The 26,839-nt window shown below is 41.6% G+C and overlaps 1 protein-coding gene across 1 annotated transcript; it reads right to left on the bottom strand.

Moving 5' to 3' along the window:
- Window positions 1-7,547: 7,547 nt before the first annotated feature.
- On the bottom strand, window positions 7,548-23,856 carry LOC142367418 (Y+L amino acid transporter 2). Its single transcript, XM_075449390.1, has 12 exons — window positions 23,717-23,856; window positions 17,587-17,957; window positions 17,323-17,498; window positions 16,917-17,059; window positions 13,373-13,498; window positions 12,710-12,854; window positions 12,430-12,553; window positions 11,656-11,759; window positions 11,454-11,550; window positions 11,177-11,326; window positions 10,277-10,460; window positions 7,548-9,461 (listed from the first exon to the last, which is right to left on the bottom strand). Exons 2-12 carry the CDS (start codon window positions 17,713-17,715, stop codon window positions 9,367-9,369), a joined length of 1,473 nt encoding a protein of 490 aa, XP_075305505.1. The 5' UTR covers window positions 17,716-17,957; window positions 23,717-23,856; the 3' UTR covers window positions 7,548-9,366.
- Between the last annotated feature and the right edge of the window lie 2,983 nt (window positions 23,857-26,839).

Here is a 26,839-nt window from a genome sequence, read left to right on the forward strand (position 1 = left end):
TTGTTACTGTCCACCACTGCGTATGAGTCACCATGAGCAAAGCTCACGGACCAACAACAAGAGGTCATGGTGAGCCGGGAATTTCCTGTCATTGCCTCTGGATAGTGACAACAACATGAATCTTAATCAATTCTTTTAGCTCTCATTATTGTACGGTGAGGTCAGAGGTCAGGCTCGGCTGCAGTGCAGCACCTCCGAGGCTGGCTGGTAATTAAATTGGCTGAAAATTATTCAATTTATGAACCAAAAAAAATTTGTTGAACACATCTATTGTATGAGTACCAGTGCCTTTGAGTCTGTGAAACCAATAAAACATTTTCTTTTCTGCACAATATGACCAAAAGCATCGTCTGAAAAGTGGGTGAAAAGAATCTAGTTAGATAGATTAAACAAAAATATGATACTTTGTCAATTATTTCTAAAGGAAAATAATCCAACCTAATCCTTACACTTAGACCTTAGTTTTCAGTATCTGGTATGATGAGACACTTGTGCAGCAGTACACTGCAACTGAACATTTCAAATAATTAATATCCGAGTAATTGGAAGTTAATTGCTCACCTAAGCTCAATGTTTCGTATCTGACCCATCCATGCATTTCTGTTGGATTGAGGTCTAGATTTTGACTTGGCCATTTTAAAACAATAACTTAACTCTTCATGAACCGTTCTTTATTTGAACAGCTTGTGTACTCTGTTTCATTTGCTTGCTCTCTCGTGCGTGACGAGGAAGCAGTGAAGCCTCGTCTTGCATGACCATCGTTCTATTGGTGTAGAGTTCAAGGACAACTGTCCTGACATTGGCTTTTAGAACTCACTTGTAAAATGAAGTGTTTTATCAATGATTACAAGTCATCCAGCCCCAGATGCAGCATGCATGTCTCCCAGATGGGATACTGGGAAGAGTTTTTTCTCCAAACATTAAAAATCTTATATAAACCATGACATTCTAACTTGATTAACAGTGACAAAAAGAAAGAATTTTTTTCTTTTATGATATACATGATGATATTCATGCAGAAATATAGAAACTTTTAAAGGATTCGCCCACTTTAAACCAATGAAAGTACTTGGACGTAAGTCATATAAGCTTAAAAGGTGACAATGTGTAAGCGTTGGGCTCATTTTCATTTCATTCTGCTTTCAACTAGAGATTTGGAAATATAGTCCATCCACATTACAAGAGGGATTTGGGTGATTTCACTCTATCTTTAACAGTAGAGAACTTAAAGAAATAAAATTGCATTAATCTCCACACTTATGGGATAAAAGGAGAAATCTAATTAATATTCTGAAACCAGAACACATAACAATCTACGTGATACATTACCCAAGGAGGACACAAAAAAGGTGCCTTTGTTTCTTTACATATCTGTTATGAAGGACACTGTATGTAAATCAATGTGTGTGCGAACACTGCACATGCCCTTTGTTCTCAGCTCCCTGTCTCTCACTCTTGTTCCATCAGTCTTTCACTCTGTGTTCATAAACAGCCCACGCAGCAGCCCTGGTTGTTGACATTACTGTGTGAAATTACAGGAGGAAAAAAAAAAGGGCCAACGTGATTCCACTCTCATGCACCTCGAAAACTTCTTAGATGGATTCATCTCAGGCAAGGAGAGGCGGAAAGAAAAAAGAAACTGAGGGGAAAAATGAAAGAGTGAGCGTAAAAGAAAGGAGAAAATTGGAGGAGAGTACGTGTGAGCAGCCTCTGTGAACGTGATTCCTCTCGAGCTACAGCTGGAAAATGAGTCGAGGCAGTATGTAATCTCCTCTGATGTAGTTTAACGTCCCAACACCGCCTCCTGCATCAGTGGCAGCAGAGGCTACGGAGGTGAGGAGGCGCGTTGCTATGGAGTGGGAAGATTTTCAGAGAGGGAACATCATCACGGCTCTCGCTGGAGTGAGGAGAGCAGAGAGGGGGATGCTAATAAATATCTGGAGGAGGGGAGGGACCAGAGACATATAAGGCAGAAGGGGGGGAGTCATGGAGCAGGAGAAGGTCACCAGATAAGAGGGAGGGGGAGAGATGGGGAAGCAAGGAAGCAATAAAGTAAATGCAAAGAGGGCAGAGGTGATGGACAGGGAGGTGTAGAAAGGGAGGCAGAAATAACAGAATAAAGGAGAAGAGACAGTGCGGTCAGGAGGTCACAGGAACATGATAACGCAATCTGCTAAAGTGGTTTATTTCATTCACCTCCATTACGGATCGATGTAAAAAAACAATACAAAAAAACAACTGCCATTATTGTAAATAAACGAGCGACAGGCAGGTTTTGACTGTGCATGTTCTGTGATATTGATTAAATCTTTAAGATGATCCTTTGAGATGCATTTCAGTGTGCTGCCAGAAAAGGGAAGAACAATCTGCAGTCGTCAGTAGAGGAAGAAAGACATTTTCATCCCCTTTGCACAGGTTGTTGGTTTCAGTTGCTTCACTTCTCCTCTGAGCCTGGCAGAGGGACAAACAGCATGTGCGCTCTGAATGTTTGTGTTGAGCTGCAAACAGAATAACAGTCAGTTGTGAAATAACCTGGCTGTGGGCGCCCCCTGATGGTGATTACTGGAAACACGTAGGTCTGGTGGGAAGGAATGTTGTTGATGTTTTTCTGGACTTTTACAGAAAAGGACTTCAAAATGTACCATTTGCCCCCAGACACATTTTATATATCACATATTGAATTGAATAAAGGCCAAATTTAAGTCACAATGTATTTAATAAATAAACCAAGACCGAACATTAAAGCTATTATCTTTTGAATTATGGGCACGGATGAGTAAGAGCCACGGTTGAATGTTGCAAGAGGACCAAGACAGGAAAATTAACAAAATCAACCACCAACTATGCAGACTCATTTAAGCGAGTAAGTCTTAAGGAAATCATGAGAAAGCTCATGTCATGTTTCTTTCTTTCTTTTAATTTTACACCTCTCCACCCATGTCTGTTTTGCATCTGATTTCAGTCGTTTTGTCTTTCTTAATGGGGTATTCCAGTAGATTTCATGCCTGTTAAACACACTGTAATCCGTCTACCACTTAGGCTGCCTCTAAGAGACGCCAGCAGGAGTCAGTGTCATTACAGCCATTAATTGTTGTACTCGTGGTACCACAGAACACAGAAAATTACAGACTAGCTATACCACGGAAGCCCTGACATCTAGAGAGCAGCTCGGATGACCTGACTCAGCAGTTTACACTGTGAATTTCATTCTCCACTGATATACCAACATTATAGTCCACACAGTCCCGGAAACCCGAGTGCGAGTCACTTTTTGAAAAATGACGAATCACTCAATTCAAATGAGGTGACCGCAGAGGTCACAACCAATTAAAACATGTGTAAGACAGAATTAAACATGTCCCAAATAAAAGGCAACAACAATTTAAAAATGATTTAAAAATATCTGGAGTAAGTGCCTCTCAGACACACGTACAGGTATGCTCAATATGTTATGTGAGGTGAGTAACTTTCTTATCATAAAACAGAGATGGCCAAAATGTCTGATGGATATGGATGAATAGAAACACCCCCAGACTTTCACTGCATTCAAACTCACTGTTAATCTACTGCATGAATGCATTCACAAGTCCTTAAAATGAAAATGTATCACCCTGATATTGTACAGTATGAGATAGTCAGCAGCTCAAAGCACCACTTTCTGTTTTCTTTTTGCTGCCAAAAGCATCATTAGTGGTATTAAGATTACCGAGGGCTTTTAGCTATAGCTTCAATTTCCTGTTTCAGTTATCATCCTATCCTCAATTCGACAATGAAAAAGCTTCTCAGCGCCTTCAGGATAGTTATTTTTAATCTTTGGTCAAAATACAACTCTGGTGTAGTCATCCTACATGTTGTTCTTTACAAGGCTGTTCATATCTCAGGTTTGTATATTTTCCAAGTCCCCCAGTCAGTGGTGACCTCTGGTAAAACCCTGAAAGCTACATTCTCTCATTAATAAATACTGAGTTAATCAGCGGTAGACAAAACCACTCAAGACTTCTCCTGAGAAAATAATCAATAACCTCAGTGTATTTCTGTTGGAAAAATATCATGAGGATATACTATAGGAAAAGAAGTATTGTGTGCAAGAATGTTTTACGGAAGATTAAAGGATACCGTGTGCTGGGGGAGGCCTCCTATCTTGTTAGTTTGACGTTATGATATCAACTGCATTGTACTCATCTAATATAGAGAGTGATAGGAGGGAACGACAGGAACGTGTCATGAGTTCATGTGGCTAATGTTTCAGTAGTACAAAGTAAAACAATGTGTAGTAGAAAGCATAAACAGCAGAAGTATCATTTTAGAACTCAGAGAACCCCGTGTCAGCCTTTTAATATGTTCCGCAGGCTTGTCTCCTTGCTGCAGGATTAAACCTTTGTGTTAACAGATTCCAGCGACTCGGAACCTCATTGGAAATTTTTTTTTAACAACTTCTCTTTCAAGAGCTGATTTATTAGCCTTGCTGCTGCTTGTAGTCAGATTAAAAGGAGCTGAATGAGGGTATGTTTCCTAGCAAACAACGATTTTCAGTATTACAGAGAGATTCATTAGATAAGGTAGCTTAAAGGTTGGTTTTTGAGAGGTATAAATACATATTACATCAACAGATCTAATCGTTTACAGCACAAAATAGTTTAGTAACAGAGGCTGCAGGTAGGTTCACAAACCTTTATGAAGAGGAATGTTTAATCTAATCGATTCACTGCAGAGAGCATAAACAAAAGCAATGTAAACTGACACGATGTAGTAAATAGGCTGTATGTAGGTACGTTGCTTCGTGTGCTTAATTTGAAAAGGCAACAAACAAAGACAAAAAAAAGCTGCTAATCGAAGGCAGAGCTTTAAAAATTTGACACTGATCTTTTTTTCCTGTAGTCAGCCGAGGAAATGGCCTGAGCAGAGTTCAGGATCTTATGTTTGTAGAGCACTTCATAATTCATCATCCAGTGACGCAGAACATCTGTGTTCTCTGCAGTTCATTGAAATACTTTTTAGTTTCACCCAGTTCATTTCCTACTTCTCTGGGTTTATACCCACTATGACGTGTTGTCTCCTGTAGGGAAACGTTTTGGATTATTTGATGTGCGGAAGTTATCAGAACCTACCGCCGAAGCAATAATGAGATTCCATTTAACATCAGCAGCTACAGTAGATGGGATCTGGGATAGTTGAGATCTCACATAGGATGTGACCTTTTAAAAACACCAGCACTTTAGATCTCAGCCCACCTCCACACAGCCACCATCACAGTTATAACAACAACTAATGAATGCTGACTACACGGTTGTTGTCACTAATCCATCAGACACTAATGCATACACTCTTGAGGAAAGCAAATGGACGAAAAGCTTCTTTTTGTTTTTAAATACATCCCCTGAGTAAAAAAAAAAAAAAAAAATCAAATTTCAGAGCAGAGAAATAACTTTTTTTTTAATCCTTTCTGGGCTGTAAAACTATCCTCACGCAGCGCTGTTGACTAAGCCTCGTCTGCAGAGGAGGATGTGAGATGAAGATGCAAAATCTTAAGACAGAAACTGAGCCAGTCAGTCTTTTCAGTTTAATAACATTCTGGCAGCAGGAAACTAAATATGGGTTTCAGTTTCTGGAGAAAAACACACTTCCCGCAAGGGTCCAGCTCACCTAGTCAACAACAACTTGAAAAAGTGTGCAGGTGGCTTTCAGGATATGACAGCTTGCACATCCACAAGTGTCGTAATTCATTCTATTTTCTTCTTAAAATCTGATTTCACACAGATGATATTTCACTGTGAGGTCTGATCACATAGAGCAAAAACCATCTCGGAGAGCAAAAACTGCTTGCTGAGCAAATCCTGGAGAGATATTGTTTTCAGGTCCCATTTTGGGGGCCCGGCTTGAGTCTTTTTGATAAAATGGAACCATCCGGGTGTGATCTTGATCCTTGCTTGTAGGGCAAATACAAACGAACAAAATGTTGCCATTAATGTCCGCAAATCTGCAAACAGCCTGGGGCAAAATTGTGAGTCATTTGTAGCACAACATCAATCTAATCTGACACATGTAGTCCACTGTGGTCAATGTCAGTCAGTCTCATGGCTAATTTACCACGCAAGACATGGAGAACTGAGCAGTAAATTCATGCCCTGAATCATCAAACGCCATTAAAAACAGTAGATAAATATGTTCTCCAGATCATGAAGCGCATGATGATATCCTCAGAGCTGCAGATGTGCACACTCTACAGACACAACACTTGACAAGACAGTGATGACTCCCCTGGGAGCTTCTCGGGTTCACAGCAGCATTTAGACAATTAAAAGTCAGACAAAGGAGCAAAGAAATGAGAAAGAAGCCACACTAAAACGTGTGGTTTTCACATATAACAAAAAATATAAATCTAAACATCCATTAAACTCTTCATTCAGTCCACTTACGTTTGAACTTCCTGCGGCGAACATGAGGCCTCCAGGGTCGGTTTCGTATCCAGTTCAGGCGTCGAGGAAGCTCCATGTTGCCAAGCGTCTGCCAGTGTGTAATAGCTACTCACCCACCAGAAAAAAGCACCCTATTTCTTCTGCCCATCCTCAGGACAGATGCTCCCTCCAAACCATCAGCTGTGGCAAATACCACCTCACCAGCCTGGAGCCCTTAAAACTAATAACACATCTCAGCTGCAGTCTGTTCTCCACTCTGTGGGACGGAGCAGGTACAGGTGCTGTTGCGGTGCTCAGCTACATTTCCCCTCCACTGCTTTATCTTTTATGCATGAGTCAGTGGAACCCAACTCCCTCGATTCTGAGGAGGAACACAGTCAGGCCTCTGCCACGGAAACCTATCGACAGGCAGCATCTGAAGTGCAGAGTGCACACCCCAGTGAAACGGTACACCTCTGAGCCTCCTGGGAGGCAAGGTGGTTGGAGGTACAGCTCATCCAGTTACCTGAGGAGGCTGCAAAATGTAGACTGACAAATGAAGATGCTGAGACACAGACAGTTTATAGTGTTTGTCAGAGCCCCTAACCGGCAACCTTTGAATTAGTGGACAATTACGGGTGTCAGTGGCTTAGTGGTTAAGAGTGGGTCGTCCAATAATCGAAAGGTTGGCTGTTTGATTCCCACTCTCACTGCTCAAAGTTTGGTGCACTGACAGCTGGAGGTGTGGCACCTTGCCACGGCGCCGTTGAGCAAGGCACCATACCACCATGCTCCCCGGATGCTGTGACTGGCACATACAGGTCGACCAAGGAAGTCGTCAAAGCATTAGGACTGTGTTGGAAACATAATGTACTGTACTACCAAGCAAACGAAAGATTTTATGGGCAGAAACACGAGTCAATGTGTGTGACTGACATGAAAGAAACAGGCTGCAGGAATTGGGATTTCCATCCAGAAAAGTAAACCATCGCTTGCACAGAACAGCTGCATCTTTACATCTTTACACCAGGAAGGCCTGTGATGAACTCATGACCTCTAGTGGCCGGAGGCTGTCCACTACGCCTGAAATCTGTGTCTTCACGGTCCAAAGTAAAGCAGTGGAAAAGAACAGAATCACTGAGGAGAACCATGCACATTGTGTATTTGACTTTATTTGGATAAAAACACAACACACACCTGCCTCTGGGCAAACAAGAACTCCACCACTGAACAGCTTTTCGTTCGTCCATATCCAAAATACAATAAATAAGTCGACATTTCAAGCACTTTATAGACCACTTTTTCAAACATTTGGTACCTAATAAAATAACGGATACGATATATTGCAACGTTCATTCCCTGTGTTTTTAAGTAATAGCTGATAAGACAAAATGTGGAAATGCTAATAGTTCTTTTTTTTTTTAACTTTAAACAGCACAAAGTTAACTAGTTTGGTTTAAATGATTTGTCCGAAGAATGCAGATGAGCACTTGCGGTAAAACATACAGTATGTGTGCTTCTGCTTCAGCTTGCGCTGTGGAAGTGCTCGTACACAAAAACAGGATTTATTTATTTATTTATTTTTTAAACTTGAAGCCGGATTACTTGTGGCTGTCGACAAACTGCGACTGCTGCCTGGTGAAGACAAAACTTACAGAAACTATCAAAAGAGCGTTTGGCAAACACTACAGCATGATTGTGCTCAGGATGGTCGTCACAAACACGAGGTTCACAATATCAAAATTGGCAGGACCTTTGACCACACTCACAGAAGGCACATACAGTTCATGAGGGCTAACATCACAGCTGGAATTTCCTCATTAGGAAGCAGATGCACTTTGCTACAAGCTCACTACAGTGAGCAGAGAGATGGTCAAACTATGAGTTGGGTGCTGCTGAACTGTGAAGGAATGGTGCGAACCGGAGACGCATTAAAAAAAAGGCAGCAGAAGGTTCAATTCTCCATCTGTGATACAATCTTTACAGAAAGGTGTGTGGGGTGGGATTAGCAACAGTGTGCGTGCACATCAGCGTGGTTCATCCTGAGGTCTGTTTCTAAAGGAGAAAACATGCTGAACAAAAATGTGGTCCTGTCAAGTCTTTCATAGGTAAATATCCCTAAACCTGAAATGATCCCGCCTCCGTGGTGTTTGCACAAGGAAGACGAGACGGCAAGGAAACAAATAACAGGCGCAACCTAAGCAAAAATATGCCGAGAGACTTTAATGACACGGGGAAATCTTCAAGCTAGTTGATGGATGTTAAGATTAGCTGTCGTTAGGAAGCGTGAGAAATCAAATTTAGCTCCAAGGATGCAATCTAATAGTTTGGCTGGAAGAAGAAAAGAGGGCGGGATGCAAATCAGTTACAGCAGGACTAATCTCTCTCCCATTAAAAAACGAGGCGACTACATCCTTTTGGGGAGAGGAAAACAACTGCAATAAATAACAGCAATTTTGTTGAGGATCTCTTCTTCAAAGCTAATATAAAAATAAAAAAAACCTAAAAAAAACACAGTTCTTTTGGTCCTTTAGTTTGGTAACGGAGTAGAATAAAGCTCTCTATAAAACGCACACAACAGGAAATAAAAGATGTGCAAAAGGTGTTCGGTTCTTTGAGGTGTGCCAGCAAGTTTCAAACATTTCTGTGCTCACTTTGTTGCAGCCATTCCCCTCCAGACGGTGTTTAAGCTGTAAATTAAAAAACACTCAAGAGCTGTAAATGGCCACATGCACTGTACCAAGGACACAGCGCCGCGCATCATCGTGTGAACAATCCTGCTTCTTTACTCGCGTTACATGTGCGAGGAGAGAAAGACATGGGTTTTACTCCTCTTGCCAGTTTCTCCCATCCTTCTTTTTATTCATTTTGAGCAAAACTCATCCAAATCCTGGTGGTGCGCAGCTCGGTTTCCTTCTTCTGTTCATTCATACTCCATACAGCGCTTCCCTTCGAGTGCTTTGTCAGTGTATCATTCCATCTTTTCTGGGTCTATGTTGTCCAGATCAATATCCGGAGAGGCCACGCAGCACACGCACAGTTTTTGGGTAAACAGAGAGATCTGATCTGCAGAGACAGGAAGGACACATGGAAAAATGAAGGGTTGCACTTGGAAACAGAAAAGCAAATTTATGCTTTTAAAGAAATGTTGGTGTTACGTTTCAGAACAGTAAGCCAAGAGGATTGTGATTAAACCACTTAGTGCATGTTTTAAAGCATTAGAGGCGCATGTTCCTCAGCTGCATGGGTTTTACAGTTACACATAAAAGCAGGCAGTGTGAGACCCTAAACTGTATGGGCTTTACAGTAAAGTGAACTTTGAAGCGCTAATCTTAATCCCTTGCAAGCTCTAAACTCCAAGCTCTAAACTCAAGGCATCTTTACTTGTGCCTGTGCTGGCTGGTTTGAAATGAAAAACAAGCTACTTACAAAGATAGCCAAACAAAACACAAGTGAAAATGTTGTACATAGCAGGACCACTTGTGTTCACTGGTTACAGGGACACTTAAAAGACAAAATCCAGGACATTCACAGCCCATTTTCTGCAGATTCGTACACGGGGACAGTATGATGTCAGCTTAGTTCGGACCTGTGACGGCATGTTTGTTCATGCCGAGGAAATGACACTGCCACCGTTACCAATACGTCACCAATAATAATGCAAAAGGATGTAAAAATTAGGAGGAAAAATGAATCCCAGACTTTTCCTTTGACAGCATTATTACAGCGTCGATTTAATACTTTTAAGAAACATGTTTTCATGTGCTTCCTCTTCCACTGCAAATACCAGGTAAAGGCTGAATCACTAAACTCCAATGAGTCGGTACTGACAAATCCACTGAAAGCAAATGTCCATAAGACATTTGCTTTCTCTCTCTTACCCAACATTTTCCCAAGGAAGGCTGGTCTAGAGCTGGGTGGCAGGTGGATGCAGATGTAGTAGATTGGTGCTCCAGAGAGCGCCACAGCGATCCCAACGAGAGAGTTGATGGTGTCGCTGTAGAGGGGCACCACCACCAGGAATATGCTGCATAAGCAATAAACAATTGGGAAGAACAAAGACAGCTGCAGGGAGCAGAGAGAGACGACAGTAAAGTAGCAGAGGGATGAAGGGAGGGAGAGAGGGGGCGAAAATAAATGGAAATGATTAAAGCAACGATATTAACAAATACAACCAACGGATAATAAAATGCTTCTGATTTTTCTATTGTAGCTCTAATCGGCCTTAAATTCCTCAGCCAGTAAAGCACTGCAGTCCCGTTTATAGTTGCTTCCAAAAATTAAATAAACGAGTTGTCAGAATCAAAACATGAGGGGCTTTTAAACAGTGCCAAGGCTCATAATTAAAGCTGGTGCTGATGGTTGTCAGGCCAACAGTGCAGCAGCTGCTGAGTGCACAAACATAAAGACGGCTACTTTAGCGACAAAAGGACACACTTCTTACAGGATGAAGTGCAGCATTGCTCTTAGTTTTCCCTCACTACACAAAGCAAAGAGATTATGAAACGGCGCCACAAAGACAAATATTATGTCATACGCATGTCATGTTTACTTGGTATCTTCTAGCAAGATGAGCACAAAACAACACCCTGACGTTTTTCAGTAACTAAAACCTCAAAAGGTTTAGTATTTTTTCCTTTTAAACACAATGCATATTGGATCAACTCCTACTTAAAGGCATTTGAATCAAATATGGATTATAACGATATATAAACTAACAAAGAAAAAAAAAAAAGAAGAAGACAGACAATTTGACACACATGTTGCAACAGTGGTGTTACCTTAACGGGTCGGTGCATGTCTGGTTTTTTAAAGCGAAGGTAAACCTGGCTGGCTATTGACAGGCCGATGAACAACCAATAATTGAAACTGAAGTAGTTGATTAACCGGAAGACATCAGGTACAGACAGGTAAAACAGAGACATGGCACCCTGGAAGAAGACCACAAACAATCGTATGATAACAAGTTTGGCAAGCCGAGGGAATCCGGCTGCAACTAAAACATCCTCACGGTTTCATTTAGAAGAAAAATCCTAAAATAGAAAGTAAAATACCAACATTGAAAATGAGTGCAGGGATTGGTGTGTAGCGCTTAATGTGGATCATGCACAGGACGTTGGGTAAGTGACCTTCTCTGGAGCCAACAAAAAACAACCTGCAGGGGAAAAATTTTGCAAAGCGGGAAAAGAAAGAACACTAAGTTTCTCATGTTATCGAAGCATGATGTCAATGATGAAAAGGTTAAAACGTCACTACCGACCTTGAGGCAGCAATGATGGAGGAGTTGAGGCCGCCATAACAGGAAATGGCCACAGAAATGGGGATCAGCCATCGACCCCAGCCCAACACCTCATCTGCAAATGTCTGAGGAGAATAATTCACATTTGATGGCAAGATTCAGTAACGATGTGCAGGCTCTGTGTCAATATGTCCAGATACGGCTATAATTAAAAAATATTTCAGCAAATCCGACTACCTGATTAATACCATCATGTAAACAAGGATCAATCAGCAGTGTTCACATCCCCATATAATATTGGCTCGGCTTGCTTCAACCTTATCCGATGTAAATAGCCAAAAATGTATCAGTTGCATGGTACTACCTACAATCGTTTACTAAAATGGTATTACAACAAGTACAAGTATAACTTCTCCTCTAGCGATGCTCTAATCGCATCACGAACATCCCCTGTTCCTGTGTGGAGCGCTAATTTCTTTAGCTAAATGAGGTTCCTGCCCTCTCGACTTCTACAGTCACTGACGACTAAAAGGGAGCACCAAAGCCAGATGTGAGATGCCAGTGCCAGACTAAAAGGGATGACAGCACAAGACAGGAAGGACAGAAACAAACCTGCTCACTTGTGAAGCTCAGCAGATGGGGTCAATTAAGATGATAAGATAACTGATGCGCAGGCATTAGTGTGCACGTGATGCTCAGACAGTTGGATGCGTTACCGCTTAGAAAGTATAAAGATTTTTATTTTTTCCAATGGCCGTGAACAGCACACAGAGTCGACCGACTTCAGACACTCACCACGGCAACAGCGTCACTGCTGAGCACCGTGTCTGCGTCCATGACAACGTAGTAAGCTACGTTGGTCAAAATGTAGATCACTGTGACAATGGGCATGGAAATAGCGATGGACAAGGGCAGATTCCTACAAAGGGAAATTAGAAAAGCGGTTCACAGTTCTGTTACGTGAAAGATTTATGCAGTGTTAGATTTATGGCAAATAAAGTACAGTTACATGTGGTGATGTAAAGCAATGTATGAAGGTATGAAAAAAACTAAATGAATAAATCCAACTTTGTACCTCTCTGGGTTCTTGATCTCCTCTGTGATGAAGTTGAGTGTGTCCCAGCCAGAATAGGAGTAGAGCGCTGCGTAGAGGGCTAAGGCCATATCGCCAGGATCCAGCTTGGAGCCTTTGAATGAGTTCTCAAAGTTCTGGTCATAACCTATTCAGGCACAGCGTTGATGCATTAATATTATGGCTTGCACCATCTCAGCCAGAGTTTAGAATATATAAAATATTTCAGGTTATTCGCCCAGATAAAAATCTACAGGCGCAGCAGGTCTTAAAACTCAACTGAGTGGAATGTTTTTTAATACGTTTGATGCCTTTCTTACTCAATTCTGATAATGATTGTTCAAATAAATACAGTTGGAGAAGGTACCTGCTGGTCAAATGTACCTTCTCGGCACCTGTTGGTTTTGTTTACTGTCACGATGTAATGAGAGGAATCATACAAATGTAAGACAAATAAAAAATGTGCTTTCAAGACGCATAAATGCTAATAATTACCACATCATACAAAAGCCAAGCTTTGAGCTATCGGTTCAGCACATATTGCTAACAGGCTAATCAGTAACTAATAGCAGCATTCCAGTTTTAAGCCCTCACAATGCAGACGTACCTCACCCCTTCAGATCTGAGCTCAGACAGAAAAGTGGTATGAGAGTAAGGCCACTGTACCTTGTCCCAGCTTAACCAGGCCAGTGATGATGATGACGATGAGAGCGAGGACCTTTGCTACAGTGGAGATGACCTGAAGAATTGCACCCCATTTCACTTTCATACAGTTAACAGAAGTCAGCAGACCTGATCAACAGAAAGAGGAAAACAGCAGTTAAACGTCAACTTCTACGGAATAAAAAATAAATAAATCCCAAAAAAGAAACGCTGACCAACAAAAGGTCAAAAGTGTGTGACTTCACTCAATTCAACCAAATAAGGATCTGCATATTTAATGAGAATCTTAAATGGTGACACGGTTTGCGCTAAAGACATTTAGCAAAACATGGTAGAAGCAAGTAACCTGGTTCTCACGCAGATGGATGTTTCTCATCCATCTGGAATTTTGTCGGTTGCCTAGCTGTTCTCTGCTGTGAGTAGGCGGGGGTTGTATTCAAAAACCTCTCGAACCTGATTGGAGAATTCAATGTGTGTGTCACGTACTACTTCGACCAATCATATCGAAAGCGGACGTGACGCGTTGGAGCGCGACCAGTCTCTCGGTCTGTGGTGGAAAATAAACAAAACACAACAGCAGGAGCTAGCAGCAGCTAATCGTCCGGCAATGGCGGTAAATGCTCCTCTTTTAAAGAATTGATATGTGGTAGTTTAGATAACACCGTCGAAACCGCCGAATCGAAGCTGAGTCCATGCTCTTGCATCCGTGCCGCCATTGTTGTTGTCGTACTGTGTTTGACTGTGTTCGTTGTTGCGCCGGATGCCACGTCATACCTGTTAACACCCCGCCCCACGATTGTGATTGGATCTAGGCATAGAGGCGGGCCCGTTTATGGGGTAACCGAAGACTTCGGGCTCAACAAGGCGCGCCCAGACCCTCGTGCGAGCTCACGAAGTGTAACGAAGATGCACGAAGCACGAAGGGTCTGCGTGAGAGCCAGGCTAAGAAGCAAGAGCACAAACTAAGATTTCCCTGCAGATCTATAGACACCCTGCTCAGTCACACTATTCTTACAAATGCTCGACTGTCCCAACAAATCCAACCGGTTTCAGTCTGAAGATCTGTAATTGCTTTGCTTTTACTCTTGTGTCCATTCATTTAGTGTCACGTCACGCATTGTTCCGTTTACAAAGAAGAGAAGCTTTAAGGTCAAATTAAGAGATCAACGGGTCTAAAGTGCATTCATGCACGTATCCCTTTAAGTGAGGCGCAAACATTGAATTAAGCAGCTATGGTTTGATCCCCAAAGCTTACCACACTCTGTTTGAACGTTGCATGCGCAGCTTTATACTTTCTAGTAATGCAGCTCACAGTAACTACAGATAACATTTTATACAAGAGAAGGTTTAAGTTTTTAATCCATGTCTACCTCCAGAGCAACCAGGAGGATCAGTTGCAGACAGCTGAGTGTTTGAGGAACAGTGTACACTATAAACACAGAAGTTGAGTAACCCAGATCCAGTGCAACAGAAATAACTGAACCACCATATATGAGCCTGTGGTTTTCATGACAGCTTAAAGGGACACTATGTAATAAATTAAGTCATTTATTAGCTCAAATCAACATATTCATTCATAAGTTAGTCCTCATTGGTGTAAAATGATCTCTGTCAAAAATCTCACTTATCCTCCTGAGTGAAGAATAACTTGTCTGTATCTACATAGAGCAGGTAAGCTCTATGGAGGCTGCCATGTCCTTCCGGTCTATGAAAAATGACGAAGTGCCGAGAGGGACATAAAGCACTTCGAATCGCGATTTCCCCACCAGGCCTACAAGCAGAAATGACGTCATTGCGACGTCATTTCCGCCAAATGGCTTACAGCCGCTAATGCTAAATAGATTTTATTCCTTGGCACATATGTCTTTGTGTTCATTAGCTTTCTTTTTGTAAGTGCATCATCTTCTTCTTTTTATTATTATTCCTGGATATCTTCTTTTTGGCGTTATGCTCACATTTGTAAACTGTTATTTTGTTGATTTACTAATAAAGTTTAAAAAAAAAAAAAAAAAGCTAAATAGATTTTATCTTGTAAATGATCCCACTAATAATGCATTGATTGTTACCAAACTTCTGCCGTAGTACACATAGGCTCTTAACTCACAAAACGAGGCATTAGAAAGTTTGTAAGTTTACCGGGAGTTTATTTACCGCTGCTAATGCTCCTATTGCTAACGCAGGCTAATGCTAACGCTGCGTCGACGTCACTTCCGGTAACTCCCGGAATATGACTAATTGCATTGCTTGCACACCAAAGGAGATGTTATGTTATCTGACATGTTATCTGTCATCTGTATTTATAGTGTTGTTGTATGTGTGTTATGTAATTCTTTGTACTGTGTGTCTTGATTTCTTTTTGTTTGTATGGACCTTGAGTCTGAAGCTATAGCTTCTTGAATCTTGACACATTCCGCTTGCCGTAGTTCAAGAAGTTGCAGCGCACATTTGAAAACGTGAGGCGCTAGAGAGCAAATTCATTCAACTTTGCAAAATAAAATTGCACCACTAGATGGGGGAAGAAATTACATAGTGTCCCTTTAAAGCAACAATTACATACTAGCTGTCATCCAAAAAAAAAAAAAAAAAAAAACTGTAACTCAAAGCTCTTACATTGCACATCTCCACTGGTTTTAAACGGGACTAAATATCAGATTTAAAGGATAAGACCGTTTTTTTTACATTGGGCCCTTGATTTCACATTATAACATGATGTTCTACTCACCACTGCTTGTTGTTGAACATTTGGAGCTGTTCCGAAGATATTCGCGAGGCGTCTGGCTGCTCTCTTGAGATATTCGGCCATGAAACGGTTTCCTATGGGCAAGCTTATACAGGCACAAACTATGCTGTTTATAATTTATTAATTACTGTACACTAGCACTGATAACGTGGAGGTGCGTCGCTTACTTAAAAAAATCCGGGTTACTAATTTTGAATTTTAGCCGAATGAATAAATAGGCAGCAGGTCTGTGGGCTGTCTGTGGTAGTAGCACGACGAGGACGTCAGTAACACCCACTTTACGACAAAAAAATCAAAATTACAGTAACCCGGATTTTTTTAAGTAAGCGACGCACCTCCACGTTATCAGTGCTAGTGTACAATAATTAATAAATTATAAACAGCATAGTTTGTGCCTGTATAAGCTTGCCCATAGGAAACCGTTTCATGGCCGAATATCTCAAGAGAGCAGCCAGACGCCTCTCGAATATCTTCGGAACAGCTCCAAATGTTCAAAAACAAGCAGGGGTGAGTAGAACATCATGTTGTAATGTGAAATCAAGGGCCCAATGTCAAAAAACCGGTCTTATCCTTTAAATATTAAAATACTGTTCTGAAAGGTTGCACTTCTGGCATGTAAAGCTCTCAGCCACCACAGCACAGTGATGACAAATGCCATTACAAAAACACTATGTGATACAGCTCTACATGACACACTCTCTCAGCTCAGCTGTGCCTTTTTAGCACTTGTGTAAATATATATATATATATATAGTAAGTTGGGTTTAATCATCCAACATGTTTAGAAGGAAAGAAGGAAGGCTTTACATATGATGACAGCAGCCAAGAGGCGGACGGCGTAATACGGGGCCGAACAGGAGGGGTAGAAGGGCTGGACCATATAGTTGGAGAAGGTCAAGGCTATCACTGCCTGACAGGCTGGCTCTACAATCAGCAGGGACGTCCACAATCTACAGTGAAAGAAAATCCCTTATTTCATGTCATTTCATTGAGAGCAGGTACATTTCTACTTAAACTGCAATGATTGTCAAACTCAGTAACATCTCATCTCAGCACAGGATCAGATCACATGGTAACTGACACAGCATACTGACATTAGAGGACACAGTCTACTAATGTAACACGACTGTGCTTCCTGTTTCGATTCACTACTTTCTGCAGTTTCTGTGATAAAAAGTTTGAGGTAATTCTCAACCGGTGAAAAGTTACATACCGAATAAAAGCCAAGAAGCCTCCGAAAGCTTCCAGAATGTAGGCGTAGGAAGCTCCAGATTTACGGATGGTCGTACCGAGCTCAGCGTAGCATAATGCTCCAAACACAGAAAATATCCCTCCGATGGCCCACACTATCAGAGACAGGCCGAAAGAGCCTGTGTGAAAAAGAACTCCCTGCAGAGGAACGGATCAGAGGGGAGACTCAGTCTGGGCTTCACTGGAAGGAAATGTGGACCAGGACATATAAATTCCTAAATCTTACCTTTGGTGAGACAAAGATGCCAGAACCAATCATATTTCCCACGATGAGGCACACCCCGTGGAGGAGTGAAATCTCCTGCTTCAGGCGCACTCCACTGCCCTGAGATGCTGAGTCTACATCGGCAACCATTCTGAGGCGCTTACAGCTTTCAGCCTCAACGCACACGAGGCAACGGGAAAATGTTGGGGAATGATAAAGAAGACAGACTGAGGCTGGGTGGAAGAACAGAGCAACTAAAACTAAAAAGTGGACAGGCCGAAAAGAGACGGTCGGACAGAAGAAAAGAAAGAGCAGGGTGACACAGGGAGGCTGAGGTTATTCCTGTGTTAAACAGCCATTGAATCCAAGGTGTGCTTCTCCACTGGAACCGTCTGTAAGAAAGAAAAAAAACAAGAACACACAGTCTCAGAGAAATGCTTCATACATTCTAGTAGATTTGCTAAGAGGATGTGATTACAGCCTCTTTCACATACGCCCTCTTAAGCCGGGACTGATGTGCCTTTGTTGCACTCATGTGAGAGAGTACAAAGGCAGAACAAGAGGGTCAAAGTCAATCTGCCGTTGATGCGTTTCTGAGCCAGCAAGGGAAGTAGTAACAGAGGTTTAAATGATCCCGCCTCATGCATGCTTAACATGCGTCGAGCTGGCATCACAGAACTCGCCACTCTAACCAACCGTGCCATCATCAGCTAAAATCTGTGAGGACGCCGCAGTGCAGGCCTGAGCAACCACTGTTTGGTGCCGTCTGAATTAGGAGGAACAGCGGCCAACCAGACAGATCAAGACTAAACTAAAGCCGTTTTTCGGCAACTGGAGAGTTCTGCCCTTACAGGGCGACTAGTACCCACAACTGCTGCACAGTTATCTGGTGCAGGACTTTCCCACTGAACTCAGTAGAAAGAAGTTGGCAGGAAGTGATAGGTTTTTTTTTCCCCCCCCCTTTTTTTTCCCCCTTTAAAGTCTTTCTTTAAATCCTCAGTGTGTACAGCAGTGGAAGAAAAAGGTGGCTTGACTTCCTTTGCATTCTCCATTGTGTCCACCGAGCTGATGTGTTCAGTGAGGGCATCTACTTTTTGAATTCAGATTTCGACCTCGTTTTTGTCCACATTTCTGAACCACTGGCTTGCTGTTACTCCCTTGTAGGAGTGCTCTGCATTCGCCTTCCTACATGTTCATGGAGCACCAAACTGCCATTTTCATCTGTTCTGTGCACAATGAGGAGAATGGAAGCTTATAGCTTATCAACAAAGCACTTCAAACCTGTGGATAACCAAACTGGACTTTTGTCGAGTCAGGTAAGAAATCTCAAAAGCAACAGCTCAAACAGAGAAGAGGAGTAGCTGAAAAAATATCATACTTCCATACATAGCAGCGGTGTCTTGGAAACTTAGAAATATTCTCTTTAAACTAAACTTTCTGGTGCAGTTCAAACCCAAAAACACCCACAGAGAGATAATGCTTCCCCGAAAGGACAGAAGACCAACGCACAAACTGAGCGGGATTGTATATGTCAACACGGGAGAAGACTCAGTAGTTCAACCACATCTCGAGGATAAAGCACGCTCTTGTTGGGAAAGTAATATACACATGCTTGACAGAGAAAACAGGTGGTTTAAAAAAAAAAAAAAAGGAGTCGAAAAAGGCATCCATGTTAAACTGGAAAAACTTATTTCAGGTCTCACGTGCGACTTACCAAAGACAATACAGCTTTAACCCTCATCCCCAGGCGGTTTCATAATCTGGGGCCCGTTGCACAAAAGTAGGATTTAGACATCCAGGATGAGTTACTTAGCCAGGTTCAAGGAATCCAAAACATGGGCGCCCAGGCTTAGTTGGTTGCACAAAGGCCAAGCCAGGATGAGCAGACACGGATTCATCAAGCCAGGTGAAAGCGATCCTGGATAAGTGCTGCACACGGCTTTCTTAAATAGACCCCATGATCGATCATAGATTCACTGATTCACCATGGCAACAAGGGCGGCGTATTTCTCCCCAGCGGAGCAAGAATTATTAATGGAAGCATATGAAGAGGTGACGGAGAAAATAAAACAAAAAGGAAATACTGCCACAGTTAAAAAACAAAGGGAGCAAGTGTGGCAAACCATTGCTGACCGCCTGAATGCGTAAGTAGTGCACAAATACACACTCACCCCCCCAAAAACATGATTTGGGGGGTCTCTAAAATATTGGCAAAATGTGATTTCCCCTGATGAGTTATGATTGCAGACGCGATGCGTGTGGAGGTGTGGAGCCTGTGTGCGTAATTGGCATAAAGCTGTGCTGTCCGCCGCGTATGATTCTGTATAGCTTCTCATGTGTTTTCGAGATCCGCGCTCTGAGTCAAGCGCAAGCAAGCAACCAAAATGGACATGGCAGCAACTTTTTTATTAAGAATGTGCCTGCCCACACATTGCCTGTACTGTTTTAGCAGTGGAAAAAAAAAACGCAATTAAAGGACTTGCAAGCATCTTCATCTCCTTCCCTGGGCATAGAAGACTCTGTGACATCAAGGAGGAGTTCTATAGGATTGCAGGTAAGAATTTAAAAAAAAAAAATTACAGTTACAATTACAATGTTAACATTTAGAGTAAGATACTCATTGTATCGTATTACAGGTTTCCCCAATGTCATTGGTGCAGTGGACTGCAAACACATCAAAATAAAATCCCCCTCATGTGGCCATGAGGGGAATTTTGTGAAGAGGAAAAACTTCCACAGCATCAATGTACAGGTGAACATGACTTTTGATAAAGTTAATTAATGAACACTGTACATTGCCTGTGATGTGCATTAATTGGTTTAACATCTTATCATTTCAGATGGTCTGCAATGCTGACTATTTGATCAGTAATGTTGTGGCAAAGTGGCCCGGCTCGGTCCACGACTCCCGAGTGTTTTTCGGAACTCAGAGATCTATCGGCGCCTATCACAAGGTGAGCCACAGAACCTCTATTGATAACCACTTTTAACATCATGGCTGTGTTAAGACTGTCACTACTTATGAGGTTGTGATGGTAACATTTTGTATTCACAGGTGAATTCCTGGGTGTATTGCTGGGTGACAGAGGGTATGCCTGCCAGCCTTTTCTGCTCACTCCATTTGCAGACCCTCTGGAGGCACAACTGGCATACAACCATGCCCATGCCAGAACAAGGGCCCGGATAGAAATGACATTTGGCCTACTGAAGGCACGCTTTCAGTGTCTGAACCACCTGAGAGTCAGCCCAGACAGGGCATGTGATATCATTGTGGCCTGTGCTGTCCTCCACAATGTGGCCTGCCTGAGAAAGGAGAGGGCCCCCAGAGTGCCAGCTCTCATAGACTGGGACAGTCCTGCCATCTTCCCGGATGGCGACTGTGGTCGGCTGGTCAGAGACCAATATGTGTTAAATTATTTCAATTAATATGCATGTTGATTTAAGTTGGGCCTGCAATGGCAGAGGAATTTTTGTTAGGTTTTTGTGCTGTATAGGCAAGGCAATTTTATTTGTATAGCCCATTTTTACAAACAGTTTGTCTCAAACTGCATGCTGTGATTCTGTGCTTTTTGTCTTGTAGAGCACTGTGTGACTTCAGTTTTGAAAGGAGCTGATGGTTTACTTGCTTTGATTCATCCTTGTTCAATAAAGGAACATCATGGTACTCTCTAATGTGTATTTATATTTATATGGTGATGTACTTTATGTGTAGTCAGTGGGAAACTAAATTATCTAGTGGTTCATCTAAAATCATCAGTTATCTAAAATGATTTCAATTAATGATCACAAATGTTTCAATAATGATAGTGGTATAGTTAAATGTTTTAACAATATGTTCTAGGCAGTGGAATAAATATTGGTTTCCAATTGTGGCGACCGCTGACTGAGATAAGGAATGAGATTAAATAGATCCTGGAACTTAGCCTGGTCTGGAGCAGGCTAGCTTCACAGAATAAATCTCCATGGTAACTTACGTCTGAACATATCCCACTTCCCTTATCCTACTTTTGTGCAACTGGATCACGGATAAGTTGATCCAGGATAGCCAACATATCCCCGCTTAATCCCTTATCCTACTTTTGTGCAACGGGCCCCAGGTGTCGATGACATAAACAACCCACATCAACTTTTAAGCCTGAAACTCCCAAACAACTAGTTAGAACCAGAGAAGATTTTGAGAGGTAAAACTCCTTCGAGAACATAGAAACAAAGATGAGCTGCCTTCATTCAAGCTCCTAGAATTACAACCCAATACGAGGATGACCGTAAGAGCTTAGTTAACACATTTAGAGTTGTTCCAGGTTTGAAAATAAACCAATTACTGTACATGCAACAATTCGATCTTCTGTCAGTCTGTGCAACAAATATCCTAAAGGAAACAGACTCCAGTTTGTCTGCTTTAGTAACTCATCAAATAAGATTCTGAGTCATTTTCCCAGTTGGATGCAATCCTTTAACATTTGGTAAAACCAACGATTAATATTGGGCAGACTTTAAGACTTTAGAAGTGCATCTTTCATTGTGACATTTAGGCCAACACAGATAAATCTTATCAAAGTTTGATTCAATCTGTCCAGTGCTGTCAAACTGGCATTTTTAGTCAAAGAAAAAAAATTAATAAATAAAAATGTTAAAAAAAAAAAATACAGCAAAGCTTCCAATTCTTTGGCCCACGCTAATAAAACTTAGCAGCAACTGGTCAATGGCAGACGGGCACCATGTGTTCCCAATTATATCAATGAAATTATGCAAGCATCTGTTCTGCATCCCTTGGTCAGTGAGGCTGCTGCAGCTAATGTTACACCGTTCACAGGCTTAAAATAAAACCGTGGCAGAGAAGATTCAGTTCTTAAAAACATCAGTTAAAATTACCGTAGATCTGACCACCTATAGGTCCATCGATTTTGGTATTGCTAACGTGACCAGTAAACACAAAAAATGGCATCGTGCCTCCACAAACTCGCAGCGTAAAGTACACCGATAACGAGTCAAGGAGTTGGCCCTCTCATCAAAGCACTATCAATGAGTTTAAGGTGAGAAACTTAAGGCAAAACCATTGTTTTTCCACCTAAATTTCTATGACAGAAGAAATAAAAGTACTATATATACACACACACACACACACACATACACACGTATAAATACTGGTGTTTATTTTACTACACTTCATCTATTACATATTCATATGAATCTGTGCATATTCCATGACTCCCTGGCACATTTAAACAGCTCAGAAAAGGGGAAAAAATGTTTTGGTTACATACTACTATACTATAAGCAAAACATAACATTTTGAGTCTATTGTCCATACTGTCACTGCACATATGTATACAACATTTATGTTACGGATAAACATGTAGGTTTGGTGACTCAGGCTGCCAGCAAAGCATGAATACAGAACAGGATAGTGTCAGAACAAGGTAGAAACTTAAATACCAGGAGCTGAACACACTCAGTAACCGGGACTGAGTCTTCAATACACAGGCAGGAAATTTCTGAAAAACTTCTGAAATCAAATGAGAACTGCCTTTTTGCAACTAATCATTTGAGGAAGTTAAAGGTCCAAGTCAACATTCATTCTTAACCTGTTGTGAAGAGATTAACTATCATTCACGATGAAGCCTGCAACGAAGATTGCTGCAGGAATAGATTAAAAGTATTTAAGGAAAATGTACAAGGACGCGAGGCGCATCTTCCATGAGGCAGGCTGAGGTCGAACCCAGAACCCGTCACACAGCTCTGAGGATGGAGTCTGCGACGTGGACACTGGACCCAATGATTAGCTCAAGACGGACTGATAGCCTCGTTAGCACTGGGTTGATGCAGATTCAAAAAGATGGCTGGGGATCAATTAAGTCAGCTTTTCCCACATTAACTTTGATTCAGTAGCCAACACTGCTAGCGGTCCAGACAGACATCTTAAACTCGCTGTGAGGCAGCTTTACGTTTACCATGAAGCTATTAAAGCTAGCAGTTGGTGATTGTCATACATGATGTGTATCATGCTAACATTAGTAAGAGCCTCCAGGTCAAACCGCGACTAACAGAAGTTCCAGCGGAAACGTTTCCTTCACTTACAACTTAAGAACACAAGTTAAACGCCTGTTGACATCATTTTAGCCGTGAATGAAACTGAATGAAATGTAGTTACCTCGTTAAGTGTCACCTCCTCGGCGGAAGAAAGCGAACACACGTGTGTCGCTTCCAGGATATGCCACCAACTTTAGCTTCAACAACACGTTTGTTCGTGGTCAACATCTGCTCCGCCAAGCTCCTCCTCGCACCAACCGCCAGAGGATGCCTGACACCACCCACTGCCGGCCCCAGGAGGATAGCAGAAAGGATGTGACCCGCTATTAAACAAATAATAAAGACAGCAACGTTTATTTCCCATCTTATATTTAATTGACTGCGATCACTCTGTTGCAGGGCCGGCCCAAGCCTTTATGGGGCCTTAAGCAGAATTTAATTTGGGGCCCCCCTACCATCACCTCAGCTCCAGATGCCTCATTATTCCATAGGCTACACTGTTATGTGTGTAACGGACCCACAATCATTAGCATTATTTGTAATCCTCTTACAATATACAGGTGTCATTCTTGTTTTTAACCTTAAAGGGATAGCAAATTCATAAATATGGTTTAATTAACTTCTACATAAAGAGTGATGTATAAGTATGGCTCATTAATTTAACTATTTGAAAGTAACATCAGCAGGCTGGAGACTGCATTTATAGTAAACACGTTAAATAGTTTAATTTCTTTCATATGTGCAATGGTGTGCAAAATGTTCAAAATACAAATACAAAATAGAATCAAATGACATTCACATTATCTTACAGAAAAATAAAGTTGTAATCAAAATTAAATTCAAAATTACTCTCGGGGCCCCCTGGTGGCATGGGGGCCCTAAGCAACCGCATAGTTGGCATATGCCTTGGGCCGGCTCTGCTCTGTTGCTTCCAACACTTGACGCAAAACCATTTATGTTGAAAACAGAGTATTGATAAAAAATAGTGACGTAGCCACACAGGTGTGCACCGAGCTACGTCAGCAGAGAAGCAAGAACGGAGTGTTCATTTTTTTCAAAACATGTATCTGTGTTTATATTCAATTAACTGCTTATAAGTAGTGTTTTTTTTTCTCCTAAAGAACACTAGTTTAAAAAAATAAATAAAAATAAAAATCTGAACATAGTTTGATAAAACCTAACTGAGACAGTAACTATAGCAACATACTGCATGAAGTCACATGGCCTAAGCCTAAATTGCTAAAATGGGAGAGAAAATGGGAATGGCATAAAACCGGGTTTTGATATTACCAAAGTCTCATTTCTCAAAGAAAACAATGTAGCACATTAAGTATGGTTGTGAAGTAATTATATTTTAAGTTACACTCGACCTGTAAACTCCCTAGTATTTAGCACTGAGTAGTCTTTAAATTCTTTCCTCAGTAGTTCTGTTCATCTACGGCACTCTAACAGACCCCCACTAAAAACTCTGCCCTGGTTAATCAGTGGCCCTCCATAAGACCTCTGGTTATCCACTTTAAATAAACAGTAGTAACGTAACGGGTTTTCTTTATCAACGCAAACACATGCTGTTTCGATAAGGACCTGATAAGGTTGGGTTTATGTTTTAGATTGTGTGGTACAGTTGGTAGGAGTTGGTCGGATATAACATGGATCTGCGGTGAAATGACAGAAACTGCACAATAAATGACCCCCAATGTGTTGAATGTGGATCCGTAGAGTCTGAAATGAATAATTTTAGACTGAAGACTCCGTATAACATTCGCTAAATAGCTCATCTAAACCCAAGCGCCCCTTCGGCTTAGGTAGTTTAGGATTTGCTGCCATCTTGTGGTAGGCCTTTTTCTATTTCTCTCTTTTTTAATGATTCCATCCATTCATTTGTTAGTGTAGACATGTGCAAGGGCGATAACTGGTGTGATTTGGCCACTTTTGCACATGCAATATTTCAGCTTTGGGTTAAAAAATGTCTGAACACAGAGGAACTTGCAATCCTGCTTAATTGCAATGAATTACACCAAATGCAAATGATGTGAAGATGTGTAAGAAAATATAAACCCATATTTATTCATCAAGCACAATAAAAATAAAAACACTAAAACCAGACATTTCACTTTGAAGCGTTATTTTTTTCTCTCTCAGCATCACAGGCAGATTGCTTTCTGTACCTGCTCATCATCTCTCAAACAAAGTGGAAACACCCACACTGGTGACTGTCACAGCAGGGCCTGAGCCCTGAAATACAAGAGGACATTAGGTCTGTCAGGGCTTTGGCTGGGAGAGGGGAGTGTAGTACAATGCATTACAGGCACCTAAGAGATAATTACTGGCTGAGTGTCAAACCCAACTAGATCCCATGCTGAGAGTTCCTGCCATTAATTTCAAAATAACAACATGTAGTTGTCCTGAACCCCACAGTGAAAACAGATTATTAGCCTTATAAAAAGACGATACTTAAATAAAAAACTAAATCAATAAAAGAACTTAGCTTGTTGTACGGCTGCTGTAGCATTAAGGTAACTAATAAACTGATGATTTTATGTGTATATATTTATCCAGAAATACACCAGTCTGTTTCTTGTGAAATTCTTTATTTTCCTCTATTCTTTAATTGTTTTTTCCCTTATTGTTTTTGTTGCATCCCAGTAGCTTTTTGACATTGCTCAACCTAAAGTTAAGAGAAGATACTAGCATTTAAATGATCAAACTACAGACACTAGCCCTTTAAACATAGATTATACCGCATGGTCTCAAGACGGGGGCACCTTCATCATGCCGCCGTTGCTCATTCATATACCAACCAAACAGAGGCAGTGTGGTGTATCAGGCTGTGCTTTCAAATGGCGTGCTGGATTCGGATTCACACACGGCATTGGTGTCTATGTTTTGCTGTGCTGGCTCTCCCTCCGCTTTGATTCACCTCAGTGGCAACCTCGACTGCAGGCTCAGACGCACACCAGCTTTAACCCCTTATACCACCTTTGTGCCAAACAGAATGACAAGGCACAGCAAATGTACAGCAGTCCTGCCTGGAATGGGCAGTGCGGAAAGTGCTTATGAGTCTCCATCTTCTGCCTCTCAAGATTTCTACAAGGCCACCATAGACACATGCTGGCTAATTCTGGCCCAGCTCACATTTACCTTTGGGTGAGCTTTTGTCAAGAGAAGGTCGACAGATGATGCCATCTCTTTTTAACTTTTGATTGAGAAAGCAAAAGCGGAAGGGAAAGAAATAGAGAAATTC

The sequence above is a fragment of the Odontesthes bonariensis genome, chromosome 18 (genome assembly GCF_027942865.1).
Source record: "Odontesthes bonariensis isolate fOdoBon6 chromosome 18, fOdoBon6.hap1, whole genome shotgun sequence".
Lineage (NCBI taxonomy): Eukaryota > Metazoa > Chordata > Actinopteri > Atheriniformes > Atherinopsidae > Odontesthes > Odontesthes bonariensis.

Coding starts and splice junctions, on each gene's coding strand:
- LOC142367418 (XM_075449390.1), bottom strand. CDS start 17,715: ATGGTTGCCGATGTAGACTCAGCATCTCAGGGCAGTGGAGTGCGCCTG. Junction 11,760..12,429: donor GCAGTGACGCTGTTGCCGTG/GTGAGTGTCTGA, acceptor TATTCTCCTCAG/ACATTTGCAGATGAGGTGTT. Junction 11,551..11,655: donor TCCATCATTGCTGCCTCAAG/GTCGGTAGTGAC, acceptor TTTCCCCTGCAG/GTTGTTTTTTGTTGGCTCCA.